The sequence below is a fragment of the Littorina saxatilis genome, linkage group LG7 (assembly GCF_037325665.1).
Source record: "Littorina saxatilis isolate snail1 linkage group LG7, US_GU_Lsax_2.0, whole genome shotgun sequence".
Lineage (NCBI taxonomy): Eukaryota > Metazoa > Mollusca > Gastropoda > Littorinimorpha > Littorinidae > Littorina > Littorina saxatilis.
Genome location: NC_090251.1, coordinates 36,225,277 through 36,242,363, shown reverse-complemented (window position 1 = coordinate 36,242,363; position 17,087 = coordinate 36,225,277). Strand labels below are relative to the sequence as shown.

At 47.0% G+C, this 17,087-nt stretch overlaps 1 protein-coding gene across 1 annotated transcript in view; it reads right to left on the bottom strand.

Moving 5' to 3' along the window:
• LOC138971329 (synaptojanin-1-like) overlaps positions 1–17,087 on the bottom strand; it is a 39,067-nt gene that overhangs the window by 7,487 nt on the left and 14,493 nt on the right. Inside the window, exons 15-21 of the mRNA XM_070344049.1 lie at positions 8,120–8,278; positions 6,736–6,947; positions 4,266–4,472; positions 3,161–3,239; positions 2,708–2,882; positions 1,789–1,866; positions 888–1,069 (exon numbers count right to left, since the gene is read on the bottom strand). Of these exons, the coding sequence (XP_070200150.1) occupies positions 888–1,069; positions 1,789–1,866; positions 2,708–2,882; positions 3,161–3,239; positions 4,266–4,472; positions 6,736–6,947; positions 8,120–8,278 (1,092 nt within the window). The remainder of the gene's footprint in view (positions 1–887; positions 1,070–1,788; positions 1,867–2,707; positions 2,883–3,160; positions 3,240–4,265; positions 4,473–6,735; positions 6,948–8,119; positions 8,279–17,087) is intronic.

Sequence of the window (17,087 nt, the reverse complement as noted above, 5' to 3'; positions counted from 1 at the left end):
ACGCAGGTTTCCAGTTAAAATCTCTCCTTACTTGTCATTTGAATTTCACGCACACGCATGCACACGCATGCACGTATCCCCCCCGCATCGGTGTGTTTGTGAGTGAGTCCCGTGTATAGACGCGTGAATACAAATCACAATTCAGCAAGACACGAATACCAACAACGAACATGGGAAATCCGTGGGAGTTTATACGTCACGACGGTTCGCTCACAACTCACAAATCACTGTGTATGTATGTGTGTGTGTATGTGTATGTGTGTGTGTGAGTGTGTGAAGAGGTACATGTGTATGTGTGTTTTACTGTAAAAATTGCTTGAGTATGTGAAAGAATTGAAGACATGTGTGAGAATGATTCGTGTGTGTGAGTGTGTGAAGAGGTACATGTGTATGTGTGTTTTACTGTAAAAATTGCTTGAGTATGTGAAAGAATTGAAGACATCTGTCAGAATGATTCTTCATTCACCTCTTGAAGAATTTACCATCTCATCTAATAGAAAACTTAAATGTTTCAACTTATTTCAAGGTGAATTGAAACTCATCATCGGTCACGACCAATTCTATCTCATGTACACACACCCTAACACATACACTACATGCGTGATTTTCAAAAGCTCACATGCGTGACTTTCAAAAGCTCACATGCGTGAAATTCAACCCATCAAATGCGGGAAAATCAAATGCGGGAAGACAAAAAAAATTTAAAATGCGTGAAATTCAAATGCCACAAACTCAGTGCTAAAGCTCCATGCGGCTAGCTTTGCAAAGCATACTTCGCGTAGTCGACTTTGCCAACTTAATGACAGGCTTAAAGCTCGAGAGATGGCAGCTCTGCCTTTCACCCACTTGCCAAATATCATCCACTCCCACAACGAACATCTTTATACCTCAGGCGATGGTGACGCTCTCATCACAGCAGTTGACTCGGCCACTATCAGCTGCGAAGCGTCTGCTCCCCCCTTGCTGGCAGGAGGGGGGCGAGCGGGAGGGGCTTCAGGGCGGGACGGCTGAGGGGGTCGGGCAGGTGGACCACCAGGTATCTCACTGCTGCCTCCGTCTGTTGCCCTCTCTGTGGACAAAAAACTGGAATGAGCTGTCACTTACAAAACAAGATTTTGATCGCTCAATTATCATCATTCACAGCATCACTCAGAACATAAAACTTTGATGGATCAGTTATAGCAAACTAGTTCTAAATATTATTTTATTTTTTACCCTTTGAGTGAAAAGGTCACAACTGATATACAACATCAAGGAATTTGTTTTCCTCCTTCTTCAGTTGGCCAGAAAATCAGTCTCTCCAGCATACTCTACTCCCCCTCCCCCACCAGCAAAATAGATGGCACTACATCCTGCTCACATTGTAAGACTTACATCGATTCGAACACTGCGCAAACCTACCATTAACAGGCACGCCAATGGGAAAAAATCCAGCTTCAAAGACAACATATACCCAGAGCTCTTCGCATTGAAATAAAACCAAATTCCTGCAAATTCTATAAATATGGTGCATAAACCTGGAGACGTTCCAAGCAATGCTGCACTCTGCAATGGTTGGATTCCGAAGAAACACAATAGAAAACCACTGCAAAATATTTCTAATTGCATTTTTCTTAAAAAAAAAAAAAAATTCTACACATGTGGTAAACTTGTCATATTTATCTGGATAAGGTCAACCATTGCCCCATGCTGCATACGTTTGATTTACAAGAAAACATGAGGGTGGGAAACCACAGCTAAGTATTCCTTCTGTTATCTTCTATTGAAAAGAAAACATGTTTTGCTTACCCGGAGAAGCTCCACGCATTGAAGCAGGCTGCATGGGTTGTTGTAAGGTACTGCCTGGTGCCCCATCCTCCTCCTCTTCTGTGGAACATAATCCATCGCTCAATGAAACGATCAGCCAAACCATTCACCAGGCTCAGAGGCAATCACCCACATCCCCCATCTACCAATCACTTTATCAATCAACCAACCAAAATGACCAAGAACACAATCTAAAAAGCTCATTAGGCCACACACAAAAAATAGTCTGTTTATGGTATCCCGACCGACCCTATTTTTTCGCGCGACCCAAGACTTTTTTTTTGGCATTTGGGAGAAAAAAAAAACCAAGTCTGTTTTTTTTGCAAAATAACTTAAAAATATGGTTTTTTGGAAGGAAAAAAAATTTAAATAAAAATCCCGACCTACCAACCCTATTTTTTGGGTCTATTTTACTGTAAACAGACTTCTTTTTTTTTGTGCCTTAAGAGTAAGGAAAAGAGGAGCCTGTCAATTTAATTTTTAACAAAACAAAACAATAAATGGAAATTTTTTTTACAGGGTATGAAGATAAGGGATTGTCTATTCAAGTACAAAGATTTTTCACTTTTGTTGGCGTTGCCATTTTTTTGTTTCGTTTTGTCAAAAAATTAAACCTTCCAATAACTAACGTTTCTTGTTTTTCATTCTGTCCCATTTACACCTCACTCTTAGCGCACAAGGCGATGTACTTAAACAATAACCCTGCACACATATTTCTACCTGGAATTTTGTTGTTGTTAATGTAATTATCTTTTCTTTTTTTTTATGTAAATAACTAAGCCCTGTCTGGCATTCTGCACACATACCTCACAACATATTTCTAACTAAAAATTGTTTTTTAAATTTCAATCTACCCCCCCCCCCCCCCCCCCCCCCCCCCCCCCCTTAGACACCCACACACCTTCATCTTCCATGTCAAACTCCATGGAGGGGATGGAGAAGTCGTCTCCAAGCAGGCTGTTGGTGTAGGGGTTGAACAGCGCCCCCGTGTTGGCCGAACACAGCTGTAGCTCTCGCTCGATCTCCGCACGCCACCCTGGCGTCTTGAGGCGTACGCTCAGTGTGTGACCTCCCACCTGTTCAACAAGGAGAAAAGAGATAGGTGAGCGTGTTTTGGTTGTGGTTTTTTTGTTTGTTTGCTTGTCCTGTTTTTATAAAGGAATGAATGTACAGGGTTTTATATTCAAGTAAAATTACTTTTTTTCTTGTGTGATTTATTTGAAAGGTACACTGCTGCACAACATCCTCCACAGACACACACACACACACACACACATCACCCAAAACCTGCTGTTCCTATGCCTGGTTTTATCTTTTAACTGTCCGCATTAGCAAATCTGTACTATTTTCTTACCGGAGTCTGGTCAAGATGAAGGGCCTCCAACGCATCTTGACCACTCTTGTACAGCACCCACATGTCGGACCCCACAAACCTGCACACAGTCACGGACAACATCGAGTCAACATGTCATACAACTCCCTGATGCACTGAGTAAATCCTGCAGTCTTGTACAGTGAACTGTACATTCTTATCTATGCCTATACAATTTTGCCAGGAAAGACCCTTTTCAAGACCAACCCAATTCAACGTTCTCCTCAGACTGATGCAGCTGGCACTGAGTAACGAGAAAAACAAAAGATAAACAAGAAAAAAACCAAGACAAAGAGACAGAGAGAACCAAGACATAGAAACAAGTGCAGTCGAACCCTCTCTTTTAAGACCCCCCCCCCCCCCCCCCCCCCCCCCCAAATTTTATTTATTTATTTATTCATTTTATGCAATTTATATCGCGCACATATCTCAACCACGGATTGAAGGCGCAGGGATTTATTTTATGCCGTGTAAGATGGAAGTTTTTACACAATATATCACGCATTCACATCGGCCAGCAAACCTCAAGCCTATTAGGGCGAGCATTCACCTTTCACGGCCTATTATTCCAGGTCACACGGGTATTTTGGTGGACATTTTTATCTATGCCTATACAATTTTGCCAGGAAAGACCCTTTTGTCAATCGTGAGATCTTTAACGTGCACACCCCAATGTAGTGTACACGAAGGGACCTCGGTTTTTCGTCTCATCCGAAAGACTAGCACTTGAACCCACCACCTAGGTTAGGAAAGGGGGGAGAAAATTGCTAACGCCCTGACCCAGGGTCGAACTCGCAACCTCTCGCTTCCGAGGCAAGTGCGTTTACCACTCGGCCACCCAGACCATTAAGACTCCCTTCCTTTTAAGACCCTGTTTTCTCAGACTTTGTGTTCATAACCTCTATAAATTTACCCCATCTTAAGACTCCCTCCTTTCTAAGACATGATTTCTCAGATTGTTGGAGGTCCTAAAAGGGGGGTTCCACTGTATCAAAACACAAACAGCCACTCTACAAACCTGACAATGATGACCTCTCCAACAAGGGGGGTTCCACTGTATCAAAACACAAACAGCCACTCTACAAACCTGACAATGATGACCTCTCCAACTTCGGTGAACTTCTCAACGATTTCGTTGACGACCTCGTCATCACCAAAGTCTTCTCCGTTGGCCATGGAGATGATGACCGTCCCGTCCGGTGGTCCCTGCTGGGCGACCACCTCCTGTAGGACCTGCTGTTTTGCGTCCTGCACCACCTCCAATGTTTCCACTTCATACAATGCTACGACTGGCCTAAAATGGACAAAAACATTATGATCGCTTCAAACAACGCTACAACGCTACAACTGGCCTGACATGGACATAGAGATTACACAATGTTCTATTTATAATTCACGTTGGGAATCCCCAGAGACTTTCTTTGTTTAGTGGGGCACTTACGGGGGTCGAGGCTTGCCGAGACCCCCTCAGTGCCCCACTAAACAAAGAAAGTCGCGAGGGATTCCCAAAGTGAGTTACAATAGAACATTGTGTAATTTCTTTAGTACACTTTAATGCGGTAAGACTTGTGTTGTTATGTTTTTAAACACATCACTGCGTCTGTTTACATCCCATACAGGGCCTCGACGCCTGATCCGGAAGTCTGTGATCAATGGGTGTGTTTCGTACATCCGAGCTTGAATGTAGTCCGATCATTTGATCTCATATTTGTCAGCTTCTGTTGTAATCTGTGCTTTCACCTTATATTGAGTTCACACTGAAATACTCTGGAGAACAAAACAAACAAGAGGATTTTTTTTACTTTTGCAAGACTGCAGCACTCTGGAGAATCAAAACATCGGCCAAACATGACGTTATTTTGGAAACAAATGTTGCAATTTGTTTCGAACATTTGACGTCACGAGTTCCAAAGTCGGTCTGATGGTAAATGTGCATCGCGCGACATTTCAGTGTGCTGTCGTTCACAAAGTTCTAGAGATCGTTTGAGGTGGCCTGGCGTAAAATAAAAAGAAATGTTCTTGCAGCACGAACTCATAAGGCTACAGAAAGTAAGTGCCTGTTGTAGGAATTGTCGTTATCGTTCATTCTTTAACTTTCACAATCATTATTGCTTGTCGCTTTTAGATCTCACAAGCAGAAACACTCTGCGGCCAACACTAATGTCACAGCGTTCAAGGTTTCATTTCTTAGGTGCATTATAGTTGTAAGTGGACACAATTTAAGCAATATCCTTTCCAGATCCATGCATGATGATAACTATAGGTGGTATGAAATGATTCCAATGTCACTGGACTGGAGATTTTGTTTCGAACCGGTGACAAATCTCCTTTTCCTTGGAGCGCCATTGTTGTTTCCAAGCCAAGCGTTTGAAGATTCGTGCGCAGTTAAAATTAGACGTACAGTGAATTTTGACTAGTTTTCACCATGAGTGCGCATGCTCAGAAATACACAATGTTTTAGCTCTTCAAAGCGCATGCGCAGATATTTACACAATGGTTTTCTGGATCTTTCCACAGCTTTACACCACCTTTTACCTTATATGGAAATGAAAACGACGCGTTTGACCATATAAGGAACATAAATTGCAGGCAAAGAGTGTACTAAAAAACATTATGATCACTTCAAACAAAGCTTCAACTGGCCTGAAATGGACAAAAACATTATGATCACTTCAAACAACGCTACAACTGGCCTGAAATGGATGAAAACATTATGATCACTTCAAATAACACTACAACTGGCCTGAAATGGACAAAAACATTAAGATATCAATCATGTGCCAAAAAATGTATATATTTCAAATATCTAGGGTAATCTTTTGGGGCGTCTTTAACTTTTTTTTGTATAATTCAAATGTTTCTACTTCAAAGAACACTACAAATGGCCTGAAATAGACAAAAACATTAAGATATCTGCCATGCGCAAAAAAAATTGAATATTTCAGATATCTTTGGTCATCTTGGGATGTCTTTAACTTTTTCATACAGTTTAAATGTTTACCCTTTTGTTTAGCTCGAGTCTTGATAATATACTTAAAGATCAAGATTGTTGCACTGGATGTTTTTCCCCTCAGGATCTTTCCACTAGGTCATTTCTCTGCAAATGTACACCTGATTTTTATTGAGAGCTGGGAAGGTAAAGGCATTGAAGGACAACAAATGGGCACTGCCACTATAAACCTTGTGTTGAGAACCATAAACAAACAAAAACAACAACAAAACTGTAAAGCGCCTGGAGCCAATTGCATGGACTGACGCGCTATAGAAAAGTTATGTATTATTATTCTATTAATCATGAATGTCCGACCTCAAGCATTTCAATCCCAAGAGGTCCGAAGAACACCTTCACATTTTAATTTTTTTGTTACCACACCTGCGATCTGACACGCACAGTTCAGCGCAGGTGTATAGCAGGAGTGTGGCCCTGTCGTCAGCGTATTACCTATACCTGTCCCAATATAGGCCAACTAGCTGGCCTAAGAGGATGTTAACCCCCAAATAGTCAGTCAGTGCCTATTGCGATGTACTCAAGACTCTTATTTCCAACCTGTACGTACCGATGATCTGATACGCGCAGTTCAGCGCGGGTGTACAGCAGGAGTGTGGCCCGGTCGTCAGGACAGAAGGGCAAGGGACGGTGGCGCCACAAGATGCGGTCCGTCCAGGCCGGTGTGCGACTCTTCTCGCTCGTGTCCCAGTCGTCGCTGAACATGTCGTACTTGTACGTTGGCGCAAAGTTGGTCGATCCCTCCTTGAAGCCTTGGAATGTCTGAAAGTATGAAACATTATACACCACTCATCAACAACAAGAATAAGAACAAGAACAGAGGCCCATGAGAAGCTCTTCTTCTTCTTCTTCTTCTGCGTTTGTGGGCTGAAACTCCCACGTACACTCGTGTTTTTTGCACGAGTGGAATTTTACGTGTACGACCGTTTTTTACCCCGCCATTTAGGCAGCCATACGCCGTTTTCGGAGGAAGCATGCTGGGTATTTTCTTGTTTCTATAACCCACCGAACTCTGACATGGATTACAGGATCTTTTTCGTACGCACTTGGTCTTGTGCTTGCGCGTGAACACACAGGGGGTGTTCGGACACCGAGGAGAGTCTGCACACAAAGTTGACTCTGAGAAATAAATCTCTCGCCGAACGTGGGGACGAACTCACGCTGACAGCGGCCAACTGGATACAAATCGACTGAGCTACATCCCCGCCCATGAGAAGCTCTGAGGGCAGGAAACGTCGCTGCGGCGGACTTCGGATTTCGCCTTACAGATATAGCATGGCTGGGAATGCAGAAGAAGAACAACAAGAGAACAAGAACACAAATACTTTACAGTCTGTCTTTACAGAACAGAAATTTGCCTTTAGGCCTGCCTCAAAATTACACACACACAAAAACAATATCACACAAAAACATATAAAGACACCAGGCAGGTATGTTTGGGTGTAGATCTTCGCTATGAGGCTGTTTACATTGAACCCAATGAAAGTGTTACAAAGGCCATTCATTCCCCTACCATATGAGTTCAACAGCATTACTTTACATAAGATAGTGTCCATACAGTGGACCAGACACCACAGACACCTAAGCTAAGTTCCCCATGTTAAAATAAACAAAAATCAGAACAGTGAAAAACTGGAAAATGTGTACATGTCCATGAGAAGAACAACTGACCATCACAAAACGTCCATGTCGCTAACCTATCCCACCTAGCAAAGATGTTAAGGCATGCCCAACAGTGTAGGCCTTATTCTTCTCATGAACCACAAAAGACAAGTTTTTGTGCCGTTTTTAGGGGATAAACAAAACAAAAGAATACTACATTTTAGTAACCGCTTGTCGCATTACTATCAAACTTTCCCAGCATTGTGCAAAACATTAGACAAACGCAAATAAAAAAAGTGAGAAAAAAAAAATCCCCAAAAAAACTGCTCCACCTTGTCTGCTGCATGCTGCACGTTGAGCTGATCAAATTCCTGGAGGGCCGCCCAGTTCTCACTCTCCGTCAACCTCTTCACCTCATCGTTGGGCAGATCGATGCGATAGTTGAAGTCCCCGCACCAAAACACGTAGTCGTGTGACAGAATGGTACGTCCCTGTGAAACAAATAAATAAGAAATTAATTGTCTATGAATCAAAACAGATCTGTTTACATGAAATAAAAGTATGTCTGCATCATATAACTTGAACACACACCAAAATTCAATGGTGTGGCTATTTCCTATGAATATAGATATTTTCTGTTGAATTGATTTCATATTGACAGCAGTGTCAGCACTCTAAATCAAATGATCTGCCGAATCCAAATCCCTCACACACACACACACTCACACACATTGCATTGACACACATGTGGACACTTACAGGCACATACAGATCTATACAGTGGTAGCAAAATGCAGACTTTTCATTAAAACTACAAAATTGCGGAGTGCAGTATTTGCAAGCCCATCATCAACTCTTCTGTCACCCCTTCTCCCCCCCCCCCCCCCCCCACCACCTTAACCCTATCTGAATTTAAATCCTTTTACTGTGAACATATGTAGAAAAACAAATTGTCCTTTATAAGAACCTCTCCCCCCGCCCCCCCCCCCTACCTACTAAAAAAAAAAAATCCACATAAAATATCACAAACATCTCTGAAAATATAATACTGCTGTCTAAGATATTTGACATCCACAAAATGATCACTTTGCTGTCATCTGTTACGTGAAAAAACAACAATAATATTGCACTGTTATTTTGCTGCAATTCATTGGGGAAATCAACCACCAAATGTAAAGATGAGACAAGTTTTAGAAAGGCAACAAAAAAACACCATGAAACTAAATTGTTAAGCTATCCGCACTGTTAAATCTGTGTGAATCTGCCGTACATCATAATGCGTTTCAATACATGTACATCTGTATTATGCATCTCCTGCCGCATTCCACACCTCCTAAATGTGTGGAAGCATCACACCTCTTAGCAAGGAAGACAATAGCAGACCTGGGAACCCCTGTTTTGCACTTGGAGTATTCTCAAACAAACTTGGTGTATTTTCAGAAAAATACGCTTACTCCACACAGCATTTGGACATCCATTAAACATGCTTCACACGTGTCTGTCACACCGTTAATTAAAGTTTACCAATACGTTTAAAACAAAATCGAAAATTTCAAAACTAAATTTTCATTTAATTAATATACTTACTCAACTCACATAAATGGCATTAACTTCAGTTCATTGCTAAGATATTGAAGTAGTACTCGACCCTGGTAAGGGGGGAAGTAACTCCCTAAGAAAAACAATCCGTAGTCAAGGACGGGAGTCACCTCCCCTACCGGTAACCCGCACATGCGCGGTCCTGCTACCGGCCTTCATTCCCCCACGGAAACACACACCTGTAACACATATAATGTTAGCGGGGATGGATGGGAGGGTATAAACGATGTGAGTTGAGTAAGTATATTAATTAAATGAAAATTTAGTTTTGAAATTTTCGATTCAATCACATATTCTTACCTCAACTCACATAAATGGCAGATTGCACATAAAGGCGGTGGGATACTCACATTAAACTCTTGGAAGTATCTGGCCTGCGGCAACCATAGCTGGGAGGCAGTTGGTACCGTCCGGGTGAGTGCTGGCAATGTCCCGGAGGTAGTAGCTGAGGAAGACATCTTGAGACGTCCAGTATGCAGCTTTGAGGACGTCTGACATCCTACCAGACTTGAGGACAGCTAAGGAAGTTGCCCACGCTCGAGCCTCGTGAGTCCGAGGTGATCGAAGAGGAAGGACTGACTGCCCCCCCCCTTGTGTCTGCCACCACTGATAGGCATGCCTTATAAGTGTGGAAGACCATCTGGTAAGCGTGGTTTTTGCAATGTCTTTATTTCGGGCTGTATTGATCGAAATAAACAACAACTTCTGAGCTGATGCTCGAATCGGAGCGGTACGCAACAAGTAAGCCTTAAGCGCGCGTACCGGACAGTTAGAAAGATCCGGATCGCCGGGGGCTAAAATGTCCCGAAGAGGCCGAATGGAAATGATCGGTGAAAGTTGGTCCGGTTTTTGATTTTTGGCGAGAAAATCGGGACGGAAACGCAGTGAAACCGAGCCGTCTCTTTCAAAAGTGATATCACGGTCTAAACCTGAGAGGCCGTGGATCTCGCTGCCCCTTCGCGCAGAAGCGAGCAGTATGAGCATGAGAGTTTTGCGCGTAAGGTCAGAAAGACTAGCGTCTTGTAAAGGTTCAAAAGCACTAGAACGGAGAAATTCGAGTACTAGCAGAACGTCCCAAGCCGGAACAGAAGTTCTCTCCGTTGCAGAACTGAGGGCCGCGCCCTTTAGCACACTCGCGATGACTCCCCCGAGGGAGATGGAGCGACCAAGCTGCTTAAGAGTAACCGAGATGGCTGAGCGGCGAACGCGCAAAGTGGACGCGGCGCGTCCCTGAGCGGAGAGCCATGCCAAGTGGTTTGCGACCTGCATTGACCGCGGGGCGACCGGGACAACATTGTTGGCTGCACACCATCGAGTCCAAGCTAGCCAGTGCGATGAATAAACAGAGGAGGTGGAACGCCTGTGAGCCTTCTGGACTAAGTCCAAAGTGAGATCTGAGGCGCCTGAGCGCTTCAGTGATCGCCGGACAGTCGCCAGGCGTGAAGATCCAGGAACTCGGGACGATCGTGAAGAATGCCCGTCCTGGGCTGTAGAAGCTCCCCTCGCCGGAGGCTGAGCGGAATAGGCGGGCCGCTGGCGAGCCGCAGGAGGTCCGGGAACCAATGCTGACTGGGCCAGCGCGGTGCCACGAGAAGAAGACGAGGCCGCTCTAAGTCGGCTTTCCGCAGGACCCTTCCGATGAGTGGAGTGGGAGGAAAGGCGTAAGCCACTAGCCCTGTCCAGCTGATCGTCATCGCGTCGATCTTCCACGCTTCCGGGTCCGGAAACGGGGAGACAAAGATCGGAAGGCGACGCGAAAACCTCGTGGCAAAGAGGTCGACCATCGGTCGCTCTACCTGCGCCCAAAGGCGGAGGAGCGCCTGATGTGCGATGGTCCACTCTGTGTGGAGGATCTGAGAGGACCGGCTGAGGGCGTCGGCCAGGACGTTCAGGCAGCCGGGCAGGTAGCGAGCCGAGACCAGAATCTGATGGCGAGCGCACCAAGAAAGGATCTCGCATGCTCGGCTGGACAACAGTTGAGATCGGGAACCGCCCTGTTTGTTGAGGTAGGCAGCAACTGTCGTGTTGTCGGTATGAATCAACACATGGGTGCCCTGAAGGGCGGAGAGAAAATGCTGAAGCCCCAGAAAGACTGCCTCGAGCTCGAGGCGATTGATGTGCCAAAGCCGCTGCTCTTGTGACCACCGACCGGACGTCGTGTGTGTGTCCACGTGAGCCCCCCAACCCTTCTGAGACGCGTCCGAAAAGAGATGCGTGGAGGGAGGAGGAAGCGCTATGGGCACTCCCTGCAGAAGCCAAGGGGTGTTCAACCACTGAAGCGTGGTCTGCTGAAACCAGACCCCGAGCGGGACTGAAACGTCCCAGCCTTGTGAAGTCGGATTCCAGACTGAACTGAGCGCCGCCTGAAACGGGCGCTTGTGGGATCTGCCTAGCGGAATAAGGGACGACATGGACTCCATCTGGCCCTGTACAGACGCAAGCGTCCGGGCTGGAGCTGACTGAAGCCCTAACAGGGAAGACAGAAGAGCCTGCAGTTTGTCCACCCGGCGTTGAGTGGGACGGACTGTCCACTCCCGTGAATCGAACGCCATGCCCAGGTAAGTAAAGGTCTGCGACGGAGTCAGCTCGGACTTGGTGTGGTTGACTCGGAAGCCGAGATCCTGAGCCTGGGCAAGGACAAACTGGGTATGCTGAAGGCAGAGCGCTTCCTGCTGATGAAGGATCAGCCAGTCGTCTAAGTATGCCCTGAGCCGAACCCCGTGCTGCCGAACGAGGGCACAAAGTTGGCGCACCACCATGGTGAATACCCAGGGAGCAAGTGACAGCCCGAAGGGAAGGGCTCGAAACTGGAAGATTCGGTCCCCCCACAGAAAACGCAACCACTTCCGGTCCGCCTCGTGCATGAGGATGTGGAAGTAGGCGTCCGTCAGGTCGACGGACGTCACCCAGTCGCCCGGGCGAAGCGCCTCCCTGACGGTCGCCGGCGTTTCCATGGTGAACCGAATTTTGCGCAAAAAGCGGTTCAGTGGAGAGAGGTCTAAGACTGGCCGCCACCCCCCGGAAGCCTTGGGAACAACGAAGATTCTTCCGTAAAAACCCAAGGAGGAGTGGTCGAGAACCTCCTCTATAGCCTGCTTCTGCAGCAAGAGAAGGATTTCCGCCTGAATTGCCTCCCGAGCGTCGAGGCTGGCCGGAAACCGGAAATTGGCCGGCGCTCTGGACAAAGGGGCCTTGCCTTCCTGCCAAGGAAGGCGGAACCCCGATCGAATCACCCCCATGATCCATAGGCTGCTTGTCCGAGACAGCCACACTGGAAGGGCCCGGGAGATGCCGCCTGCTACCGAAAGGGTAGAGGCTGGGGGGGTGACTGGATCGGGGGGGTCTCATTGGGGGTTGGGCTTGCGCCCAGACCCCCGCTTCCCAAAGGAAGGTTTACGCTGGTAAGGGCGGGAACGTGAACCACCCCTACCTGCCTGAGACGACTTCTGCCCCGAGGACTTGCCTGCAGCTGGTGCAGAACTCCGTGGTTTGTTACCGTGCTGCTTAAGAGCGAGTTCCGTCAGTTGCACCACATGATGGTCACGAGCCTCCTCCGTTTGCTGCCGGAGGGCATCCAAAGAGCGTGATCCCAGCAACGCACCCTCTGAGAAGGGAGAGACTCTCAAAGAGTCTATGGTGGCCTTATCCGTCAGGCGTGAGCCGTTAAGAAAAGCCTCGCGCCTCCAAAACACAACCTGAGAGTAGAGCCGAGCAGCAAGAGTCATCTGACTGTCAGTGACCTTCGCGAGGGCCGCCAAGAGCATGGCAGCATCAGCCTCAATGGCATCGTCACGGAACCTAAAAGGTTCGATGGACGAAGCGATGGCTCTCGTGAGAGACCGGATGAGCGTTTCCGCTAAAGAGGTCAGTTCGAGGGAAGAACGCCCGCTCTCCTCCAGCCCGAGTAGACTCTGTTCCGTACAAACGGAAGTCCTATCTCGGCTATAACCATCCTGCCGCAAGCGAGCCAGTTCCGGAGTCACCGGAAGTGGAGCTGTGGGCAGCGAAAAAGAGGAGAGAAGAGAGTGTGGCCTGCTAGGCAGCCGCGATCTTCTTGAGTTGGCTGGGAGGCCGCCGCCTGCCTGAGCCGAGGTTAACCAAGGCTGGGCAGAAGGGGGGGCTTCCCCATGAGCAGCCAAAAGAGGGTAGGGTGTGTTAGCGTCCGCCAACACCTGAGCCATCACAAACGGGACGGAAGGAGATTCCATGAAACGGAACTTCGCCCTCGTGTCCCCCGCGCCCGCAAAGTCTGCCAAAGCAGAAGGAGGGGGTGCGACAACAGTAGAGTCGGCGGAGACACCCTCAGGGAAGTACCGTGAGGTTATCTCCGCAGCCAACTCCAGAGTAGGGCCCAGCTTATTGGGAATCCGTAAGGGGGTAACGGATTCGGAACGATCCTCATCCCCTTCCTGTTCCTCTCCAAAACCTTCCTGATCTCCATCAGAAGGAGGGTCCGGTAAACCGGAAACCCACCCGTCCACGGAAGCGGAAGTGGCTAGAGTCGGTTGAACAATAGACGGAAGCGCCGCAAACTGTCCACCAACAGCACCGCCGACAACCGGAACCGCCGCGGCGGAACCGGAAGTCGGGGCCGGAAGTCGATGCGTAACCAGGGACGGGATAGCAGGGACACTGCCACCGGAACCACTAGCCCGCTGTCCTCCACCGGAAGTGCCTGCCACAGCACAACCGGAAGTCGAGGACGACAATCCGCGGGCAGGCCCGACCGGAAGCCCCGAGGGGCAACCAGAGGAGCCTACCCCCTGCGAACTCCAACCAGGAACGGCGGCAGCCGAACCAAGAGCTACAGGTCGATGACCGCCGACAGAATCTTGTAGGCCAGAACTGGGCAAACAAGACGCTGCTGCCTGCCCCCCAGAGGCCGGGACAGCCGAAACTGATCCCAGGGGGGCAGGCTGGCGCGCTACGCCGCTCCCTAGCGCACCCGCCACGTGATGGACGGTGTACTGCCGGGGAGGAGCCGTCTGCGAACCCGGCGACGCAAGAGCGTAACCCGGGCCCGCAGGCAAGTGTGAGCCCCCAAAAAGATGGGGACTCCCACAAACGCCGCCCAACGCCGAAGCGCTGGAACCGGGCGGCGCTAAGGCCGCGAACCCCCCTGACAAGGCAGGGGAATCCGCAACCGAACCAGAAAAATCCGGCCCGAGATCGGCCGACGTGATCGTCGCGGACGGCCGCAGCCGAGAAAGAGAAGCCACCCCCCCCACGCCAGGCGGGAGGGGAGCGACAGGCCTTTCAGCCGAATGTAAGGCAACTAGGTCATGTTTCAGAGTGGCAAACATAGCCAGAATTTCTTCCCGCGACACGGACTCGCTAGACCGTGGCGTCTGCGAGCGCGAGAGAGGAGGAGAAGAACGTTCCCGCGTAGGGAAAACCGGTGACGGTGACGTAGAGTCGAGCGACACCCGTTCTGTCTTCTTAGTCACCGGGTCAGTAACCAGAATTAAAGAAGTAGGCTGTGAAGAAGACACAGAGGCACGCGTCTTTGATTTAGACTTAGACTTGTCTTTATCCTTCTCTTTTCCCGGTGAAGAGAGTAGGGAAACAAGTTTGCCCTTGCTTTTTGAGTTTTTGTCCGCCATTTGCAAAATCGAACACGCGCACGTGGAGATGAATTACAACAGCGAAAATACTCAAACGAACGAAAATACTCGAACGAACGCAGTGAAGAGATAGTGAAACGATCTTACCTAAAGATAGCAACGCAAAGACCAGGGTCAAATGGCCTTCCACGAAAGGCCAAGGCAAAAATATGCCGGAGTACAACAACACGTCTGTGCAGTAGTGTTGAAGTGGGTGGAATGAAGGCCGGTAGCAGGACCGCGCATGTGCGGGTTACCGGTAGGGGAGGTGACTCCCGTCCTTGACTACGGATTGTTTTTCTTAGGGAGTTACTTCCCCCCTTACCAGGGTCGAGTACTACTTCAATATCTTAGCAATGAACTGAAGTTAATGCCATTTATGTGAGTTGAGGTAAGAATATGTGATTGAATGCTTTTTTCAATGTTTACTGGGAAAAAACTAAAACATGTGTCAAAATACTGGATCAGTTTCAGGATGCGCTTGTGAAGAAAACTAGTCTGGGAATTTCTCTGAGACTGAGCAAGAATTAATGTGTGCGAGAAATGAGAAGAAAATGAAGAAAGAAACATTGAAGAAGTAAATACATGTACCAACAAAATCTAGCTATGTAAGTCAACCATCTTTACATCAGGATCATATTCATAATGTACACATGTCAATAAAGACAAAACATTATTTACAGACAAACCCATAAACACAGAAAGCAAGTAACCCTTGTATCATGAACAGACAACAGACAATTTACAGAAATAACTCTGTCTGAGTTGAAGAAATGTATAGATATCCATAGATCGTCTAGTGTTGTTTCCTGAGTGTCAGAGGACAGAAGGTTGGTTGGACCTGGATTGAATAGGTCCTATTGTATAGGTCCAATTGAATAGGTCCAATAGACGATTTTTTAAATAACTCCTTCGGGTGCGTAGGTGTGTTGGAAGAGTGACCTTTTCTTCCAAAACCACTGACAAACACAGGATGGACCTATCACTAGCAAGGGGTCTGTCGGAAAAACGTGGACCGGAGCACGTGTTTTCGACAGACCTCTCGCTAGTGATTGGTCCATCCTTTGTTTTGCAAGAAAAGGTCACTCTCCCACAACCTCTACAAATCTGACGGAGTTCTTTTCGGACTATTGCCCTGGCTTTGTCCGTGCAGTTGGAAAAGAGATGGTCAGTGGACCTCCTACGTGTCAACACTATCGGACGGTCAAACGGCCAGGGGTCAGACCAATGCTTCAGATCAAAAAAGCATGCGTCAATGACCAAAGCTCAAGGCCTGGGAACAACACTGCGACGATAAATAGCTCCGTTGGCAAAAACACACGGCCACTGATACTGCTGAGAAATGATCATAGCAGCAGTTTAGAATAGCATGCTCCAATGTAAATATTTTAAAAGAAAAGGGCAGCATTGAGCAGACATTGCACAAAATGAACATTCAGAACAAAGCTGATTTTTTCAAACTTAGATGCCTACATCGCTCGGCTCAACTAATGAGTGGCATTTTTTTGCCTCATTGATTTGGAAGGTGCAACACTTCCACAGACAAGAGGTATTTCCAGAAAACATCTTTTGTGTCAAAATAAAGCTGTGCAAGTAAATAATATTACATGTACTTATTAGGAAGCAGGGTTGTGATTAGCTAGGGTAAGTTGCTCATGCTACTTTTGTAACTAAAAGCAAATTTTTTTTAAATTAAGTTATGGGGAAAATAAGCATTTCATGCTGCTGGCAAAATACAGTGTAAGTGTTATCTGGTTTTAGTGCCCAAGTTGAGGAAAATAAAATATATACAATATCACACCTGGCTTGCCTGTCAAGACAAAAACATGCATCTTACTTTTTGGCAAAAGAAGTCATTCAACACCAGTTTATAAACACTCAAAAGACAAGTCACACACAAAAATGTGTAAAGTTGGAAAACAAATGTAGAAAACTAGAATCGAAATGTCTATTACAAATTAAACACTACAAGAAAGTCTAATGAGGCATCCATGCTGCTTTTATATCAAAATCAGGGGAGGGGTGAAGGGAGAGGGGAGGGGGGAGAGGGGCTTAGAACTTCAAAAGGACACAGAAAAAAATTCCAGCTAAAATTACA